Here is a 23,879-nt window from a genome sequence, read left to right on the forward strand (position 1 = left end):
TGAAGTCCATAATGGAACAGGATTCTGGGATGAAGAAGGAAGTCCATGGCAGCTTCATTCTTCTGAAAGGGGCACTTATTGTCTAAACAGGACTGGGAAAAAGTGTTTGTGACTGGAGTTCATCTTTGGGTTTAGATTGTCGGAGCCCCACCTTCCCTCCTTATGATTGTTCCAGATAATCAGGGCAGACGGAATCCAGCACGTTTATCTCATTAATGGCAGCTGGGAAAGGTGCTCCTTCCATAATCAGAAGGATTTTGAAGGCTGCAAAGCCGTGGGGAAGGATAAGGTGTTTTGACCCCTTATTTTTAAGCTGCCCCCGAGATAATTCCACAAGCAGGACACATGTTGTCCGTGACTATCAGTGGAAGTGGCAACACTGGAACGGAGCTCAAACGGTTTTTAATAGGTTCTGGTCCAGATCTAAGAAAACAGATCTGGGATGTAACTGCAGGTGGAAACCTCATGTGGGAACTTGCAAATGCAGGTAGTAGCCGTGGCTACTGATCCAGAGACTGCTACAAAAGGACAGAAATTGATGTCACTGCAAATAATTGGAAAACCAAAAAAGACCCAGGAAGAGGGAGTTAAGTCAATGGAAACTAAAGTTTTTAAAGCCAAATATTAAAAAAATAAATAGAGGAGGGATTGAGAGGAATATCGGAGTTGTCTTTTCAAACAAGCTGTGCATCTGTTTACAGGTAAGACAAGTACAGAGAGAGAAAAGAAACATTGGGAAGGATTCCACCAACTGATGAATGGAAACAAGATATTTGCCTTTGGAAACAAACTGTAGGTTTGCTGAGAAATGAAACTGGATATTGGAAGATGAAAGAAGCAATGGGGAAAACGAGGTTTATTCCATAAGAATTAAAAATTAAAAGGGAGAGTTATACATTAGAGGGGAATCTTAGGTATCAGGTGTTCCAGGAAATCTGTAGCTCTCATGTACCTCAGCAATGGGGAAAGAGAGAGGGAGATGCAGCCAGGAAATTGGGATAAAAATGGGGCTGTATCCTCCGAAAATTTGAGCAAACCAGTGAGCAGTGGAGAGTGGGACTGGGGGCACTGGGGAACATGGGATCATGGAATTGGGGTCCTGGGGGGTGAGAAATAAGAGAGAGAAGAGAAAGATCCAGTTCCCCAGAAGGTGCAGGATGGGGCTGAAGAATGAACAAGCAGGAAGACATAAAAGGATGAAAGAGTGGGGTCACAGCAGGATAAACGTGGCTGGAGCCACTGGAGAAAGTGATAAAGGGAACTCAAGGGTGGTTTTTGGCAAGTTCTGTAACACAAAAGGGGCAGCCCTGGACAAAAAGCAGAAATTCTAGGCGTGTGATCCAGGATATTGGAGCACTCAGTGGAAACCACGCCCTGAATCTCCTTTTATGGCTCCCCAGGGCAGCAAAATTATTTCCTAAAAAGAGGCGGAGCCATGCAAAGTGTTTACGGGAAAAGCCCTGTGTCTGTGTTAGCTACACAGCTCATTTTAACGAATATTTAAAATTAGGGTGGATAAATACCCTGTGGAAAGTCCCCCTGAGCTGCAGGAGCAGGAGAGATCCGCTGTGAGTCCGAGGTGATAAAGAATTCCGGCTCTCTGGTACCTCCAGCTGTGCCAGGGAGTTCACTCCGGCTGATTTCGGTATCAGGGGCTGGGGGGACACTGGGGACACTGGGGGGACAGGGGACTGTGGGATTGGGGTCTGGGGGGCACTGGGGGAGTCACAGGACTGGGATTGGGGTCCTGGGGTGCTCTAGGGGAAAGTGAGGGGGGACACGGGATGGTGGGAGTGGGATTGGGGTCATGGGGAGGCTGGGACACACTGTGGGGGGTAGGGGGTGATGTTGGGTTGAGGTTCTGGGGAGACAGCAAAGAAATTTGGGACTGGGAGTGGGATTTGGGTCTGGGGACAGGCTGAGGGGAACACTGAGGGGCTCAGGGAGTGACCCCAGGATTTGGGCTGGGGTCCTGGGGAGGCTGAGGGGAATTGTAATCATGGGAGTAGGATTGGGCTTCTGGGGGGGCCATTGTACTGTGGGACTGGGGTCCCTGGGGGCTGGGGGATATTGGGGAGACAAAACTAACCCCAGGATTTGGGATGAGGGATCCCAGACATGTCCAGGGCTCTTCTGGCCAGGAGTGCCTCCCTTCCCCCTGGGCTGACCCCACTGCCCTCCTCAGTCCCTCACTGAGGAACCCTCCCAGTGTCCCCTCCATGTCCCCTCTGTGTCCCCCAGTGTCCACACTGGTCCCTGTGGCCTCTCCCCTCCATAGCCCTCCTGGCTCTCACCCTGGCTCTGCTGGCAATGACCGTGGCCACCACGGCCATAACGGAGATACCTCTGGACATGGCCCCGAACTCCTTCGATGACCAGTACCAGGGCTGTGGTTCTGACATGAAGACGAAGCTGCCGACCCTGAACCGTTCTGAGTTACAGAGGAATTCTCTGTTCGCTGAGGTCTGGCCTGAGGCTGTGAAAGAGTGGCACAGACTGGGGTCCCCTCTGTACCCTCTGTCATACCCAGAGCAGGCCATTGCCATCATGGCCTACACCATGAACGACCTGTACGAGCAGTTCAATAACGAAGTGAGAGTGGCCGGACGCTCCCCCGAGGCATACCGGGACAAATTCCACTTCAAAACTCTGCATTTCCTGCTGACCGACGCCCTGGCCACGCTGAAGCTCATGAAGGGACAGAAATGTGAATGTGTGTTCAGGGGGGTGAAAAAGTTCAAGTTCAAGGCGAATGTTGGTGACACCGTCCGGTTCGGTCAATTCGCGTCGTCGTCACGTTGCGAAGGTCGCACCAAAATTTTCGGGACAACCACGACATTTGTGGTGCGAACATGTTACGGCGCGTACATCGAGGAATTCTCCTACTTTGACGATGAGGAGGAGGTGCTGATCCCACCCTTCGAGAAGTTCAAGGTCACCAAAGTCATCGAGGGGAAGAAGAACGTGCGGATCCACCTCAACTCCATTGGGATCTACAGCAAATACAACTGCGAGTTGCTGAGAGGTGGGGACACCCACTGGGGCCATGGGGTCACCCCTGGGGACATGGGGACACCCACTGGGGACATGGGAACATCCACTGGGGTCATAGGGACACCCCTGATGAGGCACAGGGGACAGTGACACTCTCTGGGGATGGGGGAGAGGGACACAATTATGGTGTGTGTGGGGACAAGGACACCCTGTGCTGGGGACACCAAGTCTGGGTAAGGAATGCCCATGACAGGGCACCGGGATGAGGACCCCAACATCTGGGAGGGGACAGGGACAGTGACATCCTGTTCTACCCTGTCCCTCCTGTCTCCACAGACCGTGCTGTGGGGACAGGTCCTATGTGCTGGATGTGGGTGGGCTGGGACACCCCAAGGAACCCCCTGTCCCCTGTCAGCCCCTGTCACCCTGACCCCTGTCACCCCTAAGCCCACCGTGACCTCCCTGACCTCCCTGGCCCCTGCAACCCCTTATACCCCCACCCCAAACCCTGTCACTGTCGCCTCATGGCCCCCATCTCTCCTGTCACCCCCAGCTCCCATTATGGCTGTCCCTGACCCCTTCATTCCCTCATGGTCCCCCTGACTATTCTCTTTGTCCCCCAGGTGGTAGCGGCCCCAAAGCCCTCGCCATCTCAGGGGACTCCTCCTGGTCACCACAGCTCTGGCAAGGGCCACAGGGATCCTCTAAGGCACAAAGCAACGAAGATATCTGTGGTCACTGTAAAATCTACGATTCCCAAGACCACCAGGACACTGAGAAAAACAAGGCCACCAAGGCTACCACGGCCACCACTGCCACTATGGCTGCCTTGGCTGCCATGGCCTCCATGTGGTCACTGTGGCCACCACTGGCACTGTGACCACTTGTGCTGGTTGTGCATGAAAAGTCACCTGAGACGAGGAGCACAAAGCCCAGAGACACACAGAGGCTGTTCCCTCTATGAGAACTTCCTCTGTGAGCTGCAGGGACAAACTGGAAAGCTGATTTAATAATTGATAGCCTGGCTAACCATTTAAAAATTATTTTGCTTTCATGAATTACACCAGCAAAGTTAATCTCTCTCTTTTGACTTCTGGCCTCTGAAGGTAAGACCAGCCAGCCCAGCTTGGCCAGGCCCGGCCACCCTCCCCATGCAGCCCAGCCAAGCAGGGGTGGGGGAGACACCGAGTCCCCCTCCCAACATTTTCAGCTAGGGTCCCTGATGGCCAGGGGAAAGGGAAACCTTTGCTAAGATCCTCATTTTCCTCAGCATGACCAGAGCTGAGCCACCAAATTGGAAGCAGCCAGGGGGAGGAGAAGCCCCCCAGCTGCCCACGCAGCTTGGGAGAAATGCAGCCGGGCTCTGTTCCAGCTGAGTCTCCCTCACGCAGCTCGTGCTGCTGGAAAATCTTGGCACGGTTTCCAGGATGGCGTGGCCAGGCTCCCTTCACCTTCTGTGTACAATTGTAACTGTTCTAATGCTCGGATAAGACTGCAGATCTCCTGAGCTCCCCTGAATTAGAGGAATAAAGCAGGGAGTATATACTGAAGTCAGTGAAGGAAAAGCTGTTTCCAGATGGGAAGAGATTGAAGAGATGCCACGGACAGGTTGGCTGAAAAACCTTTTTTGTGGGCTATGGGGGGACTGGACTACACTGAAAATTCCTTTAAATTGTGGAGAACTACTTTGGGGGGTTGAAGTGTTGGAGAGAAAGATCCTTTGCCCAAGGGAATGGGGGTCTCTGTTCTGGAGACTAGAAAGATGGACAGAGACATTTGATGGAAAGAGAGATGAAGAGAATTTTTGTCTTTGAACAGCTTGCCCTTAAAAGTAACCCCCCCATGTGTTTGACATAACCCATAACACAGCTCTGGAAAGACTGTGAAGATGGGAGGAGTTTCCACGATTTGCAGAGTTTTCCCCGGATGCAAATTGTGAAAGTGAAGACACTCACTATGGCTAAACCAAAAAAGAATTTTTCTCTCTAGAGCGAATTGAAATAACTATTTAAGTGGAAAACGGACTGAAGTGTTCTCTGTATGTTGTTGTTAAGAAATATGGAAAGTGGTGAGGGGGGAAGGAGGGAGTGATCTGAAAGTCTTATTCCAAATTCCTTATTTTCTCTGTATTATTAATAAATTTTCTTTTTATACTGTTTTAAGTTTTAGACCTGCCTTGTTTCTGCTCCTAAATCCTATCTCCAAGAGAAACTGAGTATATAAAATTGGCAAACCCAAATCAAACCCAGACAAAACAGCAAAGCACAAACAGTCAGGATTCAAGCTCACAACCCTCAGAGTCAGAGCACAAACACTAATCAGCTGCACCAGCCTTTGGCTTCAAGCTAAGAGCACTGCAATTCACACTTACTCTTTAAGAAGGCGTTCCTTCTTACCCACAGATAAAGAGAACAACAATTCTGGTTAGAGCCATAAGGTTCTCCAAAAGAAATTTACACTTTACAAAATTACAATTTACAAACCCTCCTAGCACCTGACCCAGATGCTAAACAAACAGAACATCCTTTTATTCCGTCACTCACGTATCTCTGTTCCCAGGGTTCTTGGCTCTGATAACCTGGTGTGCGAAGAAACTGGAATTCTGATAGGTTAAGAAGAAATATTTTGAATTTGTGTCTTAGCTTGATGGGAAGATTCTATATAAGAGCATGGATTGGGGAGAGATGGTGCTTTTTGTCATTGCTTTTTGCCATTTGCTTTTGATTTCCTTTGCTTTGCTTTTTTTCCTGCTCTCTCACCACCATCACGAGCACCCAAGAAGAAGACAGGATCTTTCACAGCAACATCTGCCCCACCAGCACTCTGGGAGCAGCTTCTGCTTCTATTTGGGACTTTATACCAAAACTTAGCATGGACTTTAGTGCCTGTGACTCTTCTGAATTTGAGACTGATGTGCTTCTGCAATAAACAACTTTATAGAATCTATTCGCTGCTTGGGTCATTAAAGAAGAAAACCCAAAGAATTGTTGCCCAGAGCACCAGAGACAAAACCCCACCATGGTGGACTGATGTAAAGTCCAGGTGTCTGCCATTCTTCTACTGGTTCCAATCTGTTCTTAAAATGGTTCAATTACTCCATGTCCTTCTATAAACGAAACTCAAACAAGCTCATCATGGCAAACAACACCTTTATTAGCTCTAGATTGAGCATCTAATAATCATTAACCTGTCGTTTGTTTATCTAACTTGCATCCTAATCACAATGAATTGCTTCTGATCCTTAGATAAAATCTGAATTCTTTAAAATCACGACTCAGAGCAACTGGGGAATCATGTGAGGGTACAGTGGCCGAGCAAGAACGGAGGGCAAATAGGATACAGAGAATCTGCAGAAGTTGCATTGTCTTGGAGAGTGATAACAGGGGATTCATGGCGTGGTTTTCACTGAGTGTCCCAGTACACCAGATCACCTCAGCCTCACTTTTTGCTTTTCGCAGGTGCTGCTCCCCCTGTGCTCCCTGTGATTGAGCAGTTCTGAAAAGCACCCCACAGGTCTCGTGAGTCTCCCCCATAAATGAGGCCCCAGAATGAGTTTGATTTGGACTCCTGAGGAAGGACACACGTTCTGTAACTCAAACAAGGGCCCGATGTTGGTATCTCCTGTAGGATCTCCTGACATTAACAAAACCCTTTGAGCTTTTTGTGTACCAATGACAGCATCCGAACTGTGGGGTGCTTTTCAAAACAACTAGGTCACAAATAACTGTGAGCTGCAGCAGAGATTGTTTAAATCCTGGGGGCCAGGAAAACTAATTTGGGACCTTAGGAGTTTATGGTTTTGCCATACAGTTTATACTCTGCTCACTGTAACCCCAAGGAGATGTGAAACCAAGGGCGGAGCTCACAGTGTCAGAAAGAGTTCAGGAAGTGGCAGCAGGAAAAAGAGCAAACAGAAGAACTCACATGAGATCTGCTTTGGGCATTACTCATGCCAGTGGAGCCACATGGAAAGAAAGAAATCTACTCACAGCACATTGATCTCTGATTAAATATCAACAGAAAATTATGTCCTTCCTCGATAGCAGTCAAAGAAGGCACCGTGCCACATTCCAGGGTGCAGCAGTTTGGGGATTGTCAAATCTGTGGGGGAAATTACCCTGCAATAAAGCACCGTGGTGTTAATTCCTGATAAATTAACCCTTTGAGCTCAAACTCATCACAGCCAGGGATCCCTGAAAGAGTAAACACTCCCGCAGATTGCAGGCAAATGGATTTTCTGAGGTACAAGGCCAGGAAGGATTCAGTTATCTCCTGGTGTTGGTGGATCTCGGTCTTGGGGGTTCAGAACTTCTCCTGCCTCACATGGCCAGGGAACTCCTCCAAGAGATCATCCCCGTTTGTCAGAGTGCCTACACTGATGTCGTCTGGGAGGGGACCCCACTTGATATCTGGGGTGTGAAAACAACCCAGTGAGCCCTGGGCAGTGGGACTGGGGACACTGGGGGATGTGAGACCGTGGGATTGGCATCCTGGGGGATGAGAAATAAGAGAGAGAAGAGAAAGTTTCAGTTCCCCTGAAGGGGCTGGATAGGGCTGAAACATGAGCAAGCAGAAAACATAGAAGGATGTAAAAGTGGGGTCACAGCAGAATAAACGGGGCTGGAGCTGGTGGAGAAACTGACAAAGGGAACTCCAGTGAGGACTTTTTTGGCAAGTTCTGAAACACAGAAGCTGCAGCTTCGGCCAAAACCGAAAGTTCAAGGCGAGGTGAGGCAGGATATTGGGGCATTTAGTGAAAACCACGCCCCCAAACCCCATTTTAGGATTCCAGGACAGTAAATTCTACCCTAAAAGAGGCAGAGCCAGGAAAAGTACTGATTCTGTATTAGCTAGGAAGCAATTTTAACGAATATTTATAATTAGGGTGGATAAATACCTTGTGCAAAGCCCCCTTGAGCTGCAGGAGCAGGAGAGATCTGCTGTGAGTCCGAGCTGATAAAGAATTCCGGTCCTCTGGAACCTCCAGGTGTGTCACTCCAGCCGATTTCGGTATCAAGGGAAGGTGGGACACTGGGGATAATTGGGGAGGACAGGGGACTGTGGGATTAGGGTCAGGGGCTGCTCTGGGGGAAATTGTGGGGGGACACAGGGTGGTGGGAATGGGGTTGGGGTCATGGGAGGGCTGGAACACACTGTGGGGGTAGGGGGTGATGCCCGGATTTGGGTTGAGGCTCTGGGGTAACACCAAAGAAATTGGGGACTGGGACTGGGGTCTGGAGAGAGGATGAGTGGAACACAGAGGGGCTCAGGGAGTGACCCCAGGATTTGGGCAAGGGTTGGAGGGAGGGCTGAGGGGGACTGTAATCATGGGATTAGGATTTGGCTTCTGGGGGGGTGGTGGGCCATGGTACTGTGGGATTGCGATTGGAGTCCCTGGGAGGTTAGGGGACTTTGAGGAGGCAAAAGTAACCCCAGGATTTGGGATGAGGGACTCAGGACATGTTCAGGGGTCTCCTGGCCAGGAGTGCCTCCCTTCCCCCTGTGCTGACCCCACTGCCCTCCCCAGTCCCACACTGAGGAATCATCCCAGTGTCCCCTCTGCGTCCCTCAGTGTCACTCCTGTGTCCCCCAGAGTCACCTTCGTGTCCCTTCTATGTCCTCCAGTGTCACCTCTGTGTCGCTTTTGTGACCCCCAGTGTCACATCTGTGTCCCCTCAGTGACCCCCAGTGTCACCTCCGTGCCTCCTCTCTGTCACATCCATGTCCTGTCTGTGTGTCCCAGTGTCACCTCTGTGTGTCCCCTCTGTGTCCCCCAGATTCCGCACTGGTCTCTGTGGCCTCTCCCCTCCATGGCACTCCTGGCTCTCACCTTGGCACTGCTGGCAATGACCGTGGCCACCTCATCTGTAAAGTTGAAGCCCCTGGACATGGCTCCAGACTCCTTCGATGACCAGTACCGGGGCTGTGGCCCTGCCATGAAGGCAGCACTGCCAGCCCTGAACCGCTCTGAGTTCCAGACCAATCCTCTGTTTGCCAAGGGCTGGGCAAAGTCTGTGGACGAGTGGTAGAGATGGGGGTCCCGTGTGTCCCCTCTGTCGTACCCAGCCCAGGCCATTGCCATCATGGCCTACACCATGGATGACCTGTATGAGGAGTTCAACAAAAACATGAGAGTGGCCGGGTGCACCCCCCAGGAATACCGGGACAATTTCCACTTCAAAACGCTGCATTTCCTGCTGGCTGACGCCCTGGCCACGCTGAGGGCTGCTCAGAAGGAGGAGCAGAAATGTCGCTGTGTGCTCCTGTGGATAGGCAAGAACCAGTACAAGGCAAATGTTGGTGACACCGTCCGGTTCGGTCAATTCGCGCAGGGGTCAACTTGTGGAAGTGTCGTCTACAGTCTCGAGACTGCCACAATGTTTGAGGTGCAGACGTGTCATGGCGTGGTCATCCCGGCACGCTCTGTGTACCCCTCAGAGGAGGTGCTGATCCCACCCTTCGAGAAGTTCAAGGTCACCAAAGTCAACGGGGATGGGAAGAGCACATTCAGTATGCAGCTTGAATCCATCGGGACCTACAGCAAATATAACTGCGAATGGCTGACAGGTGGGGACACCCACTGGGACCGTGGGGACACCCACTGGGGCCATGGGGACACCAACAGTGCCCATGGGGACACCCATGATGTGGTACAGGGGACAATGACACTCACTGGGGATAGGGAACAGGGATGGGGCACTCACAGTGTGTGTGGGGAGAAGGACAGCCTGTGCTGGGGACACCAATTCTGGGGACAGGGCAGAGCGAGGGGAACCAGCACATCTGGGAGGGGACAGGGACAGGGAAGACATCCCCATTCTGACCCTTTCCCTCCTCTCCACAGACAGTGCTGTGGGGACAGACCCTGTGTGCTGGATGTGGGTGGGCCAGGATACTACATGGCATCCCCTGATCTCTTGTCATCCCCTCTTTCCCTGACCGCTGTCACCCCGAAGCCCACCATGACCCCCCTAACCTCCTTGGCCCCTGTCACCTTCCCATGTCCCACCAAACCCTGTCACTGTCACCTCTTGGCCCCCATCTCTCCTGTCACCCCCAACCCCCGTTATGGCCGTCCCCAACCCCCTCACTCTCCCATGGTCCACCTGACTCCCATCTTTGTCCCCCAGGTGGGAGCGTCCCCAGGGCACCCTGTCACATTGGAGGACTCTTCCTGGCCACCATAGTCCTGGCAATGGGTACCAGCATCCTCTGAGTCATGAAGCCACCAAGGTCATTGTGATTACTATGGTTACTCTGGCAACCATGATCACCAAGACCACCAGGACAGCCAGAGAAACAAGGTTACCAAGGCCACCAAGGCCACCACTGCCACTATTGTCACCTTGGCCACCATGGCCTCCATATGGTCACTGCAGCCACCATCGGTAAGTGTGGCCATTGCAGCCACCACTGCCACTCTGGCTACCATGGTCACTATAAGCACCAAGGCCACTGAGCCACAAGGCTACCACAGCCACTGTGGCCACTGTGGCTACCAAGGCCATTGTGCAAAGCAATTCTAGTAAAAAATTCTTTTAGAATTATTGTATCAAAACAATTTCATTAAATCGTTCTATGAAAACAATTTTTCTAAATAATTCTATGCAAACAATTGCCTTTAATTATTGTGACATATGATACAATGTAATTTGTGTAAAGTTGTACAGTCATGTAGAATAAGCAATGTTTGTATGAACAAAATAATAAAGCTCAGAATCCAAAAAAAGGACCACAGACAAAAAGGACACAGATAACTTCATCACATCATTGTAACATCCAACAAAAGCAGGACAGTCCATATTAACAACTAAATGGACCTAGCCAAAGCAGAGGTGGCTCTGTGCAGGGAACACCCAAGCAATGAGCACCCAGCAAGCACCTGCGATTCAGGTAACCAGAGCCATCAAGAAAACTACATCTGAATTCCATCTTCCCATAAAGGAGAACCTGTCTTCATTAGAATTTATTGTCTCCCAGAATATGGTTTTGTCCAGCCCAATGCAGTGAAAGAAAACCACAAGAATTTGCAGAATGACGAAAGAAGACAAAGACCTCCGCTCCGGGCTAAAAAAGCCTGTATAAAACTGGGCTAAACAAAGTGGTTTGGTGAACACTGGGGGATCTGATGTGATAGAGATCAGATCAGAGTGTGTTCACCCATCTCCAACTCTGGGCTTCGTGTGGGCCTTTACGATTGTGGCTGTCATGGACCGTATCCCAGTCACAAAATAAATATAGTTTATTTTTTATTATGCCTAATTTAGCTTAATCTCTCTATTATCAATAACAATCTTGGTGACCCCAACGTGATTCTGATTAGCGGTTTCAGGAAGTCTCCACTCTGCTCCGGAGGTGCCTCGCTGAATTCAGCGGCCTGGGGGAATCGTGATACTTTTCAGAACCAATCAGAATCTCAAGCCAAAAAGCCAGTGCAGCAATCAAAAGGGGAAAAAAGGGCTCAGAGCTCTCAGAAAAGCTGCAGTGAAAAAGTGAAAAAGCTACGAGCACGAAGAACCCACACAAGAAAAAGAGCCGTAAGTATCGTGTGAATTGTTGCCTTTAGGAGCTGGAACAGAGATCACACAGAGTTAGGAGAAATAAAATGGGTATTTATTGAAAGGCCTTCAAAGGCCACACTCTGGCAGTACCTGTGCCACAGTGTGGCCCCTGCCCTGCCTGAGTGGCTCCAAGATGGAAGCAAAAGAGAGCTTGGTCACATGATTTCACATTTTTATAAACTTCAGTCCATTTACATACAGGAGCCAACCATCCAATTAATAGTCCCAAATTGTAAGGTGTCATCCTACTCTTCTCCTGGCTGGCCTACCCTCCTCATCTCACATTGTTTATAATTAGGGCCTAGAGTTTGAAGAAACTGTCCTTGAATCAATAGCTGGAATCGGACTATCTTGTCTTCATCACCCTAAGCACAACAGAAAAGCATATACAAGCAGAAAAGAGAACTCGGAACTTAAGGCATCAACGCCATTTTAATTTTATAGCAACCACCCTATAGGCTCTATTTTTCCATTTCTTCTGTGATTTCAGGAGGCTTTTAGGAGTAATTTTAGCAAGTTTTAGTCAATTTTCCTGCATTTCTTATCATCTGAGTCCATTTCAGTGGTCACCCCATTTCCAAATTTCCGGGATTTTTTTCCATCTCATTTCATTTCATCATATCTCCTTTCCAGCGGATTTGTCAGACTTTTGTCCTGCGATTTCTGTGATTTCTGGATTTCATCCATTTCATTGTGTGTCTCCACAAAGTCTGTTATATATCCCCGACAGCCTGAACTTCTGTCAGGAGGTGTCAGGGAATTGGCAGCAACCCTGTGCACTCTAGAACCACCTACTGATCACCCCTCATGTGGGGAAGAAGGCTTGGAGCATGGGGAGAGGAAGGTGAGGAAGGAGTTTTAACTGGGGACCATAACCCAAAACTTTCCCAATTTCTCAATAACTTAACAATAATAAGAAAGATTACCTCCTATTACCCTAAAATCCAGAATTCAAACTTTCTAGTGAAACCACCTGGGTGCTGTGAAAAACTTAATATCTTCTCATGTGGAGACATCAAAACCCATTTTGAAGACACTGAAAACCGTTTCTCCTAAAGACCCCGACCCACTAAGTTGATTTTCAAGGACGTCAACACCTGTCTTCCTATAAACACCTGCCCTGTGAGGGTGGTGATGGCCTGGCACAGGCTGCCCAGAGAAGCTGTGGCTGCCCCGTCCCTGGCCATGTCCCAGGCTGGTCTGGGCAGGCTCTGGAGCAGCCTGGCCCTGGGGAAGATGTCCCTGGCCGGGCAGGGCTGGCCCTGGACGCGCTTTAAGGTCGCTCCATCCCGAACCATTCCCAAGCTCTGGGGCCGGGCGCTCAGCAGCACCAGCAGCTCGTGCTGCCGCCTGCTGGTGGCACCCGGAACTGCAGCTGGTTTCTCACACTTGCTGCTGCCCTCTAGTGGGCAATTCCTGAACCGCAACTCCCAGAATCCCAAAATTCCAGAATGGGTCAGGATGGAAGGAGCCAGAGTGGGCACCAGGTCCAACCTCCCAGCTGAGGCAGCTGAGACCAGGACTGAGTCCAGGACAGCACAGAATTGGACACAACACTGGACAGAGCTGAACATATCACTGGATTGAACTGGAAACAGCACTGGGCACAAATGGACATATTACTGGATAGAACCAGACATGGCACTGGGCAGAACCAGACACATCAGTCCCGATGTGTCTCACTGGGCAGGGCAGAGGGGCACAGTCACTCTTTGACCTCCTGGCCCCACTCCTCCCAATGTCCCCTTGAACATCACCTGACCCTGGGAACATCCAGTCCCCTCTCAGATAGCCATTCCTTTACCTTATTCCTGCTAGGAATTTAATGGGTATGAAGTTCCTCCCTTGGGAAGGGGGTCTTCCCTAAAAATCCTCCTTGAAGCAGAGAGAAAGAGATGTTACCATGGGTGTGGGGAGTGACATTGAGCCCTGCTTGAGAATTGCCTCTTTTTCCTCCTTTGACAGAAATATTTAATGGATCTGTTTTAATAGAAGAATTTAATGGAACTGATTTGAACAGAATATTTAATATAATGGTTTCCATACAATTTACTTAATACAATTATTTAACAGAATTGTTTTGATAGAACAATTTAATAGAATTGATTTGATACAATTTTTTCATATAAGTATTTTATAAAATTGTTTTGCAAAATGTCGTCATGACACTGTGGCCACAGTGACTGTGGGGGATGCAGTGGTCACAGTGCCAGTGGTGGCCCCAGTGACCACACGGTGGCCAAGGTGGCCATAGTGGCAGTGGTAGCCTAGGTAGTTTGGTGGCCTTGTTTCTCTGGCTGTCCTGCTGGTCTTGCTGATCAAGGTTGCCACAGTGACTACAGAGATCTTGGTGACCTTGGTGGCTTCATGGCTCAGAGGATCTCAGTGGCCACTGTGAGGGCTGTGGTGACCAGGAGGAATTCTCTGAAGTGGCAGGAGTTGTGGGGACGCTTCCACCTGGGGGACAAAGAGAGGGGTCAGGATGACCATGGCTGAGTGAGGGGGTTGGGGATGACGATAATGGGGGCTGGGGTTGACAGGAGAGATGGGGGCCATGAGGTGACAGTGACAGGATGTGGGGGGGCATGGGGGAGGTGCAGGGGCCAGGGAGGTCAGGGAGTCATGGTGGGCTTAGGGGTGACAGAGGTTGGCAGGGGAGAGGGGGTGCCATGGGGGACCACAGCCCATCCACGTCCAGCACACAGGGCCCGTCTCCACAGCACTGTCTGTGGAGATGACGTCCCTGTCCCTGTCCCTGTTTCTTCCCAGATGTGGGGGCCCCATCCCTGTTCCCCATCCCCAGTGAGTGTCATTGTCCCCTGTGCCTCATCAGGGGTGTCTCCATGGCCCCAGTGGGTGTCCCCACGGCCCCAGTGGGTGTTCCCATGGCCCCAGGCTGTCCCCACCTTTCAGCCACTCGCAGTTGTATTTGCTGTAGGTCCCGATGGAGTTGAGGTGGATCTCCACACTCGTCCCTTTCTCCACGACTTCGGTGACATTGAACTTCTCAAAGGGTGGGATCAGCAGCCCCTTCACATTGGGATATCTGGAGAATTCCCTGATATCTGCTCCGTGACACGTCTGCACCTTGAACACCGTGGTGGTCCTGAAATGGTGGAAGATATTTTCGCAAAGCGTTGACGACATGAATTGGCCGAACAGGACGATGTCGCCAACATTTGCATTGAACTTGTAGTCATCCACGCCCCAGGTCACACAGTGACATTTCTGCCCCTGAGCAGCCCTCAGCGTTGCCACGGCGTCGGTCAGCAGGAAATGCAGCGTTTTGTAGTCAAAGGTGTCCCGGTGTTCCTGGGGGGAGCGCCCGGCCACTCTCACTTCATCATCGAACTGCTCAGACAGGTCATCCATGGTGTAGGCCATGAGGGCGAATGTGTGGGCTGAGGATGACAGAGGGTACTGAGGGGATCCCCAAAATTTCCACAAGTGCACAGCCTTTGGCCAGACCTTGGCGAACAGAGAATTGTTCTGGAGCTCGGAGTGTTTCAGGGTCCGCAGCTCCTCCATCATGGCATGGCTGCAGTTCTGGTACTGGTCATCGAAGGAGTCCGGGGCCATGTCCAGGGGTCTCACCGTTATGGCCGTGGTGGCCACGGTCATTGCCAGCAGAGCCAGGGTGAGAGCCAGGAGGGCCATGGAGGGGAGAGGCCACAGGGACCAGTGCGGACACTGGGGACACCAAAAGGACACGGAAATAACAGGTGGAGGGCTCTGCAGTGAGGGACTGGGGAGGGCAGTGGGGTCAGCCCAGGGGGAAGGGAGGCACTCCTGGCCAGGAGACCCCTGCACATGTCTGGGGTCACTCATCCCAAATCCTGGGGTTACTTTTGCCTCTCCAACTTCCCCTGGCCCCCAGGGACACCAATCCCACAGTACCATGGCCCCCCAGAAGACCAATCCTACTCCCATTATTGCAATTCCCCTCAGCCCACCCAGGACCCCAGCCCACATTCTGGGGTCATTCCGTGAGTCCCTCAGTGTTCCCCTCAGACTGTCCCAGACCCCAATCCCACTCCCAGTCCCAAATTTCTTTGGTGTCACTCCAGAAACTCAACCCAAATCTGGGCATCACCCCCTACCCCAGAGTGTGTCCCAGTGACCCCATGACCCCAATCCCACTCCCACTATCCCGGGTCCCCTCTCACTATCCCCCAGAGCACACCAGGACCCCGATCCCAGTCCTGTGACTCCGCAGTGTCCCCCCAGAACCCAATCCCAGAGTCCCCTGTGCCCCCCAAGTGTCCCCAGTGTCCCCTCAGCCCCTGATACCGAAATCAGCCAGAGTGAACTCCCTGGCACAGCTGGAGGTACCAGAGAGCCGGAATTCTTTATCAGCTCGGACTCACAGTGATCTCTCCTTCTCCCACAGCTAAGGGGGTCTTTGCAGAGGGCATTTATGCATCTTAATTATAAATCTTCATTCAAATGGTCTTCTTAGCTAACACAGAAACAGGGCTTTTCCCGTAAATAATTTGCATGGCTCCGCCTCTTTTGTGATAAAATTTTACTTCCCTCTGGAGCCACAAAAGTGGCTTCAGAGTGCAGTTTTCACTGAGTACTCCAATATCCTGGATTGCTCTGCCTTGACCTTTTGATTTTTATCCAGCTCTGCAGCTTCTCTGTTACAGAACATGCCAAAAACTCCTCACTGCTGTTCCCTTTATCTGTTTCTCCATCAGCTCCAGCCACCTTTGCCCTGTTGTTTCCCCACTTTCACTATCTTTTCTATTTTTCTGCTTGTTCATCTTTCAGTTCTATCCAACACCTTCAATGGAATCAAAACTTTCCATTCTCTCTTATTTCTCCCCCCAGCTCAGGACTCCTCACTGGGTTGCTGTCACACCCCAGACACCAAATGGGGTCCCCTATCAGATGACATCTCTGTAGGCAACCCGAGCCTGGATATGGTCCCTTGGGGGTGTTTCCTCCTCTGTTGGTGTGGCAGGAGGAGCTCTAGGGCCCAAAAAAGGGCTCCACCAACACCAGGAGATACCTGAACCCTTCCTGGCATGTGATCTCAGAAAATCCGTTTTCCTGCAATCCCCGGGACTGTTTCCTCTTTCAGCGATCCCTGGGGGTGATGGGTTTGAGCTCAAAGGGTTAATTTATCAGGAAATAACACTGCAGCAATTTATTTCAATGTAACTTCCTCCACGGATTTGGCAACCCCCACTGCTGCTGCGCCCTGGAATGTGGCACGGTGCCTTCTTTGACTGCTATCGAGGAAGGACAATATTTCCTGTTGGTATTTAATCAGAGATCCCTGTGCTGTGAATACATTTCTTTCTTTCCATGTGGCTCCACGGGCATGAGCAATACCCAAAGCAGACCTCATTTAAGTTCCTATGTTTGCTCTTTTTCCTGCTGCTACTGGCAGAGCTCTTGGTGACACTGTGAGCTCCACCCTTGGTTCCACATCCTCTTGTGGTTACAGTGAGCAGAGTATAAACTGTATGGCAAAACCATAAACTCCTAAGGTCCCAAATTAGTTTTCCTGGCCCCTAGGATGAGCAGAACAGTCTCTGCTGCAGCTCACAGTTGTTTTGTGATCGAGTTGTTTTGAAAAGCACCCTACAGGTCGGGTGCTGTCATTGAAACACAAAAGCTCAAAGGGCTTTTTTAAAGCCTGGAGATCCCACAGGAAATGCAGGTATTGGGGCCAGCTTTGAGTTGCAGAACGCGTGTCCTTCTTCAGGAGTCCAAATCAAAGCTCATTCTGGGACCTCCTTTGTGGGGGAGACTCAGGAGACCTCTGGGTGCTTTTCAGAACACTTCGATCAGAGGGAGCACAGAAGGATCAGTGCCCGCCAAAAGCGAAAAGTGAAGCTGAGGTGATCTGGCGTATTGGACACTCAGTGAAAATCACGCCCTGAATCCCCTTTTATGAATCTCCAGGACAATGTTACTTCTGCAGATTCTCTATGTCCTATTTGCCCTCCCCTCTTGCTCCGCTATTGTACCCTCACATGATTCCCCAGCTGCTTTGAAGTGTGATTTTAAATAGTTCAGATTTTATCTAAAGATTAGAAGTAATTCATAGTGATTAGGGTGCAAGTTAGAAAAACAAACGACAGGTTAATGATTATTAGATGCTCAAGCTAGAGTTAATAAGGGCATTGTTTGCATTTGGGAGCTTGTTTCAGTTTCATTTATACAAGGAGATGCAGTAAGTGAACCGTTTTAGGAACAGATTGGAGCCAGTAGAAGAATGGCAGACACCTGGAATTTTTTATCAATCATCACGGTGGGGTTTTGTCTCTGGTGCTCTGGGCACCAATTTTTCAGGTTGTCTTCTTTAATGACCCAAGCAGCTTATAGTTGCTATAAAGTTGTTTATTGCAGAAGCACATCAGTCTCAAAAGCAAAAGAGACACAGACACTAAAAACCTTGCTAAGTTTTGGTATGAAGTCCCAAAAAAAGCAGAAGCTGCTCCCGGAGGTCCTGGCAGAGCCGATGTTGCTGTGGCAGCTCCTGTCTTCTATTTGGATGTTCATGATGGTGGCGACAGAGCAGGAAAAAAGCAAAGCAAAGCAAAAAGCAAATGGCAAAACGCACCAGCTCTCCCCAATCCATGCTCTCATATAGAAACTTCCCTTCAAGCTAAGACACAAATTTGAACCATTTCCTCTTAAATTATCAGAATTCCAGTTTCTTAGCACGCCAGGTTATGTATAAACTACACATATTGTCTATCTTGTTCTGTCTAAAAAATGCAAGCAATATTCTTTCTATAGTTTTATTATGTCTAAAACTATGGGCCTGGAGCCTCTATGGAAACTCGAGTATCTAGGACTATGTTTTCCAATCTTCGCTAGAACTCACACTTCTACTCTGGCATCTAAAACCTTTTACTCACTAGAAGCTCTTCAAGCTCATTCTAAAGCTTCCTTACTGACTTGCTTGCTTATCCTAAAACTTAAACTTACACCTCTACCTCATGTGTCAGTGGCTTAACATACTTCAATCCATCCAAAGGTTTTAATTCAATCCCTGCACTCTGATTTCTCTCTGAAGAATTTGGAGAGATCCCCGACTCACTGACTCCAACACATCACGAATCAGGGGACCACAGATTGTGCCAGAGGGTCACAGAGACATTATGAAGACGTTCCTTACTTCATCTTCCTTAAACATGGACCCATTTCAAGACCACCAACAAAATTCAAGAGAAGAATTGTACACTCGTAAGGCTAAATGAGGCTTTTGTCCTCATTTTAATAAAGAGTAGAAATGGGAGGTGCTGGGGTTATGCAAATGTATGGAATGTAAGATTTTGGGAAATAAATAGAGGACAAGGAACCTTGCACAGGTATTACCTCCATGCAGCCCTCCATTGTGTTAATAAACGTACAATTTCTAACTTTAATTAGTTTGAAGCTCTTTGTCCATGAGCATATCAGTTTTAACGATTCAGCTCTATCCCACCCCCTGCCATTCCCATATAACCCCAGCTCCCTCAGACTTCCAGGGCTTCTTTTGTCCTTCTCCTAGGTTACAATGTAAAGATGTGCCCAAAAGAGTTTATTGTATCACCATCTGCTGAAACCAGGTGGGGCAATGATTCTTATCCCTGTGGGAGATATCTCCTGTTAATGAGCCATTTGTTAAAGCTGGAGCAATATTCTTTATCTTCCTCCAGGAGATACCCCCTGTTAATGGCCATTGAGTGCCACTGCATGACTGATAAAATTCCATCACTGGGAGATGCTCCACCCAGGGGGAGGAGCCAAGCCTTTCCTACCCAGATAAAAACTGAGATTTGGAACACCAAAGCAGCCTTTTTCCACTGCTTTCCAGAGGACAAGAGCTACCAGACCTTTCTACAGGATCACTATTTCAACAAGACCACTTTATATGGACTGCAACCACCACCCGAACCAGCAGGGTCTCAGGTTGTATTCTGACTCTGTCACTGCTTTGCTTTTCTACGATTCCATGAATTTTATTTACGTAATTATGACTTAATTATATATTTGGGTCTTTTCCTTTTGTTTTCTTTTTTACTTCTGGGCACAGGATTGAAGCTCTAGGATGGGTAATGAGCTTAGTTCCCCTAGGCTTAGCCCTCCTGAGAGAGGCATGTATTGCCAAGTTGTGGGTAGCCTTGAATTAGGAGAATTTTAGATTTCTAAAGGGAATCTTAAAAATTCTGTTCATTCGATTTGTAAGTACTTTCCTAACTCTACAAATTATTCTGGTTTTTTGCATTATTTTAGGGACAGTGTAGGGAAGAAGTTGTATCATGTTCAGGCTGAGGGAAACTTATCCGTTCCTATATTTATTCTTCTCTTTTGCGTTATTGTTAAATTAATTGAAAAATTGGGGAAAGTTTTGGGTTAGGGTCCCCAATTAAAAATCACTTGCCTTCCTTCCTCTCCCCAGGCTCTCAGCCTTCTTCCCCACATGAGGTATGATCAGCCAGCGGGTGGTTCCAGGGTGCACAGGGTTGCTGCCGATCCCCTGATACCTCCTGACAGAAATTCAGGCTGTCTGGGTATGCAACAGACTTTGTGAGGACCCACTTCCCCAAATTCCCTTAAATTTGGGAGTTCAAACTCTCTGCTGAAACCATGACTGGGTGCCATGACAAACGTCATGACTTCTCACGTGGAGGCATAAAAACCCATTTTTAAGACACAGACAACCATTTCTCCTAAAGACCCCGACCCAGTGAGTTGATTTTCAAGGATATCACCGCCCATCTTCCTATAAACTCCTGCTCTGTGTGGGTGGTGATGCCCTGGCACAGGCTGTCCAGAGAAGCTGCAGCTGCCCCGTCCCTGGAAGGGCTCAAGGCCAGGGTTGGATGGGGTTTGGAGCAGCCTGGCCCAGGGGAAGATGTCCCTGGCTGGGCAGGGCTGGCCCCGGACGCGCTTTAAGGTCGCTCCATCCCAAACCATTCCCGATCCCGGGGTTGGGCACTCGGCAGCACCAGCAGCTCGTGCTGCGGCCTGCTGGTGGCACCCGGAACTGCAGCTGGTTTTTCACGCTCACTTCTGCCCTCCAATGGAAAATTCCTGAACCGCAACTCCCAGGATCCCAAAATTCCAGAATGGGTCAGGATGGAAGGAGCCAGAGTGGGCACCAGGACCAACCTCCCAGCTGAGGCAGCATCATCCTGAGCACAGGAATGGGTCCAGAGCAACCCAGAAATGGACACTGCACGGGGCAGAACTGGACACAGCATTCCTATGTGTCTCACTGGGCAGGGCAGAGGGGCACGGACCCTCCTTGACCTCCTGGCCCCGCTCCTCCCCATGTCCACTTGAGCATCACGTGATGCTGGGAATGTCCAATCCCCTCTCAGACAAAGATTCCTGTCCTGTATTCCTGCTTGGAATGAAATGGGTGCGAGGTTCCTCCCTTGGGAAGGGTGTGCACCCCAAAAATCCTCCTCGAGTCCAAGAGGAAGAGATATTCACACGGGTGTGGGGAGCGACATTGAGCCCTACTTGAGAATTGTCTCTTTTTGCTGCCTTGATATAATTTCATAATGGATTTGTTTTTATAGAATAATTTAATTGAACTGTTTTGATATAATTATTTAATGGAATTCTTTTGATACAATTATTTAACAGAATTATTTTGATAAAAAAATTTAATAGTGGTGATTTGATAAATTTTTTTTTTTATAAGTATTTTATAAAATTGTTCTGCGCAATGTCCTCGTGGCATAGTGGCCAGAGTTGCTGTGGTGGATGAAGTGGTCACAGTGCCAGTGGTGACCGCAGTGACCACACGGAGGCCATGGTGGCCAAGGCAGCCATAGTGGTAGTGGTGGCCTTGGTAGTCTTGGTGGCCTTGTTTCTCTGGCTGTCCTGGTGGTCTTGGTGATCGTGGTTGCCACAGTGACTACAGGGATCTTCGTGACCTTGGTGGCTTTGCGGCCCAGAGGATCCTAGTGCCCTTTGCCTGAACTGTGGTGGCCCAGAGGAGTCCTCTGAGGTGGCAGGGGCCCTGGGGATGCTCTTACCTGGAGAAAAAAGAGAGGGGTCAGGGGAACCATGGCTGAGTGAGGTGGTCAGGGATGGCCATAATGGGGGCTGGGGGTGACAGGAGAGATGGGGGCCATGAGGTGACAGTGACAGGATGGGGAAGGAGGATGAAGGGGGCAGGGAGGTCAGGGGTTGAAGGTGAGAGTTAGGGGTGACAGGGGTCAGGGAAACAGGAGGTGACAGGAGATCTGAGATTACCTTGGGAGGATTCCAGCCCACCCACATCCAGCACACAAGCCTGTCCCCACAGCACTGACTTTGGAGAAGAGGGTCAGGGTTGGAACGGGGGTGTCCTGCACCTGTCCCTGGCCCTGTCCTCTCCCAGATGTGGGGGGCCCCAACCCTGTGCCCTGTCATGGCCATTCCTGTCCCCAGACTTGGTGTCCCAAGCACAGGGTGTTCTTGACCCCACACACACCATGGTTGCCGCTGTTCCTATTCCCCAACCCCAGAGAGTGTCATTGTCCCATCAGTGCGTGTCCCCATGGCCCCAGTGCATGTCCCCATGGCCCCAGTGAGTGTCATTGTCCCCTGTGCCTCATCAGGGGTGTCCCCATGACGCCAGTGGGTGTCCCCATGGCCCCAGTGAGTGCCCTCAAGGCCCCAGGCTGTCCCCACCTTTCAGCCACTCGCAGTTGTATCTGCTGTAGGTCCCAAAAGAGTCGAGGTGGATCTGCACATTCTGTGTTCCCTCAATGATTTTGCTGACCTTGAACTTCTCAAAGGGCGGGATCAGCACCTCCTCCTCTCCGGGATATAAGGAGAAGTTCCTGATGTACGCACCGTGACACGTGATCACCTTGAACACCGTGGTTGTCCCAAAATCATGGATAACGTTTTCACAAAGCGTCGACGACGCAAATTGACCGAACCGGACGGTGTCGCCAACATTTGCCTCAAACTTGTACTGGTCCACCCCCCGGAACACACAGTAACATTGTCGCCCCTGAAAGTCCCTCAGCGTGGCCAGGGCGTCGGTCAGCAGGAAATGCAGAGTTTTGAAGTGGAAGCTGTCCCGGTATTCCTGGGGGGAGCGTCCGGCCACTCTCACTGCGTCGTTGAACTCCTTGTGCAGGTAAATCATGGTGTAGGCCATGATGGCGATGGCATGGGCAGAAGATGACAGAGGGTACTGAGGGTATCGCCCAAATTTCCGCATGCCCACGGCCATTGGCCAGACCTTGGCAAACAGAGAATTCTTCTGGAACTCAGAGCGGTTCAGGGCCGGCAGCTCTGCCTTCATGGCAGGGCCACAGTCCTGGTACTGGTCATCGAAGGAGTTCAGGGCCATGTCCAGGGGTATCACCGTTATGGCCGTGGTGGCCACGGTCATTGCCAGCAAAGCCAGGGTGAGAGCCAGGAGGGCCATGGAGGGGAGAGGCCACAGGGACCAGTGCGGACACTGGGGTACATGGAGGGGACATGGAGGTGACACTGGGGGACAGAGAGGGGACAGAGAGGGGACACAGAGGTGACGCAGGGAGGGTTCCTCAGTGAGGAACAGGGGAGGGCACTAGGGTCAGACCAGGGGGAAGGAAGGCACACTTGGCCAGGAGAGCCCTGGACATCTCTGGGGTCACTGATCCCAAATCCTGTGGTTACTTTGCCTCCCCAATGTCCCCCAGTCCCAGGGACTCCAATCCCAATCCCACAGTGCCACAAACCCTCAAGGACCCCAATCCTACTCCCATGATTACAATTTCCCTCACCCCCCCCGCCACCCCTGCCCAAATCCTGGGGTCACTCCCTGAGCCCCTCAGTGCTCCCCTCAGCCTCTCCCTAGAACCCAATCACACTCCCAGTCACCAATTTCTTTCGTGTCACCCCAGAACCTCAACCCAAATCCGGGCATCACCCCCTACCCCCACAGTGTGTACCAATACCCCCATCACCCCACCCCCACTCCCACCATCCCGTGTCCCCCCTCACTTTCCCCCAGAGCACTCCAGGACCCCAATCCCAGCCCAGTGATTCCACCAATGCCCCCACAGACCCCAATCCTGCAGTCCTCTCTCTCCCCCGCCATGTGTCCCCAGTGTCCCCCCAGCCCCTGATACCGAAATCAGCCAGAGTGAACTCCCTGGCACAGCTGGAAGAACCAGATAGCCGGAATTCTTTATCAGCTCGGACTCACAGCGGATCTCTCCTGCTCCTGCATCTGAGGGGGGCTTTGCACAGGGTATTTATCCACTCTACTTATAAATATTCATTCAAATGGGCTTCTTAGCTGACAAAAATCCAGGGCTTTTCCGGTAAATATTTTGCATGGCTCCACCTCTTTTTGGATAAAATTTTACTCCACTGTGG

General features: G+C 50.4%; 4 protein-coding genes across 6 annotated transcripts in view; 2 read left to right on the forward strand and 2 right to left on the reverse strand.

Annotated features, from left to right (window-relative positions):
- Positions 1-739: 739 nt before the first annotated feature.
- LOC130250288 (erythroblast NAD(P)(+)--arginine ADP-ribosyltransferase-like) lies at positions 740-4,649 on the forward strand. Of its 2 annotated transcripts, XM_056485826.1 has the most exons (4): positions 740-792; positions 1,511-1,568; positions 2,242-3,025; positions 3,618-4,649. In XM_056485826.1, the coding sequence occupies exons 1-4, from the start codon at positions 755-757 to the stop codon at positions 3,872-3,874; spliced, it is 1,137 nt and encodes a 378-aa protein (XP_056341801.1). In that variant the 5' UTR covers positions 740-754; the 3' UTR covers positions 3,875-4,649. The 2 variants fall into 2 exon arrangements, with proteins under 2 accessions (XP_056341801.1, XP_056341802.1); XM_056485827.1 differs by lacking the exon at positions 740-792 and having other exon boundaries at positions 1,538-1,645.
- Positions 4,650-9,025: 4,376 nt separating this feature from the next.
- On the forward strand, positions 9,026-11,235 carry LOC130250303 (erythroblast NAD(P)(+)--arginine ADP-ribosyltransferase-like). Its single transcript, XM_056485851.1, has 2 exons — positions 9,026-9,561; positions 10,125-11,235. Exons 1-2 carry the CDS (start codon positions 9,078-9,080, stop codon positions 10,208-10,210), a joined length of 570 nt encoding a protein of 189 aa, XP_056341826.1. The 5' UTR covers positions 9,026-9,077; the 3' UTR covers positions 10,211-11,235.
- A 2,395-nt stretch (positions 11,236-13,630) lies between these two features.
- LOC130250294 (erythroblast NAD(P)(+)--arginine ADP-ribosyltransferase-like) lies at positions 13,631-23,745 on the reverse strand. 2 transcript variants are annotated; one of them, XM_056485835.1, is made up of 3 exons: positions 23,707-23,745; positions 14,462-15,245; positions 13,631-14,012 (listed from the first exon to the last, which is right to left on the reverse strand). In XM_056485835.1, the coding sequence occupies exons 1-3, from the start codon at positions 23,728-23,730 to the stop codon at positions 13,921-13,923; spliced, it is 900 nt and encodes a 299-aa protein (XP_056341810.1). In that variant the 5' UTR covers positions 23,731-23,745; the 3' UTR covers positions 13,631-13,920. The 2 variants fall into 2 exon arrangements, with proteins under 2 accessions (XP_056341810.1, XP_056341811.1); XM_056485836.1 differs by lacking the exon at positions 23,707-23,745 and adding an exon at positions 15,846-16,105.
- LOC130249091 (erythroblast NAD(P)(+)--arginine ADP-ribosyltransferase-like) overlaps positions 21,285-23,879 on the reverse strand; it is a 39,729-nt gene continuing 37,134 nt past the window's right edge. The window contains exons 2-3 of the mRNA XM_056483483.1: positions 22,191-22,974; positions 21,285-21,550 (exon numbers count right to left, since the gene is read on the reverse strand). Coding sequence (XP_056339458.1) covers positions 21,285-21,550; positions 22,191-22,941 — 1,017 coding nt within the window. The 5' untranslated portion in view covers positions 22,942-22,974. The remainder of the gene's footprint in view (positions 21,551-22,190; positions 22,975-23,879) is intronic.

Source organism: Oenanthe melanoleuca, chromosome 2 (genome assembly GCF_029582105.1).
Source record: "Oenanthe melanoleuca isolate GR-GAL-2019-014 chromosome 2, OMel1.0, whole genome shotgun sequence".
Taxonomy (NCBI): domain Eukaryota; kingdom Metazoa; phylum Chordata; class Aves; order Passeriformes; family Muscicapidae; genus Oenanthe; species Oenanthe melanoleuca.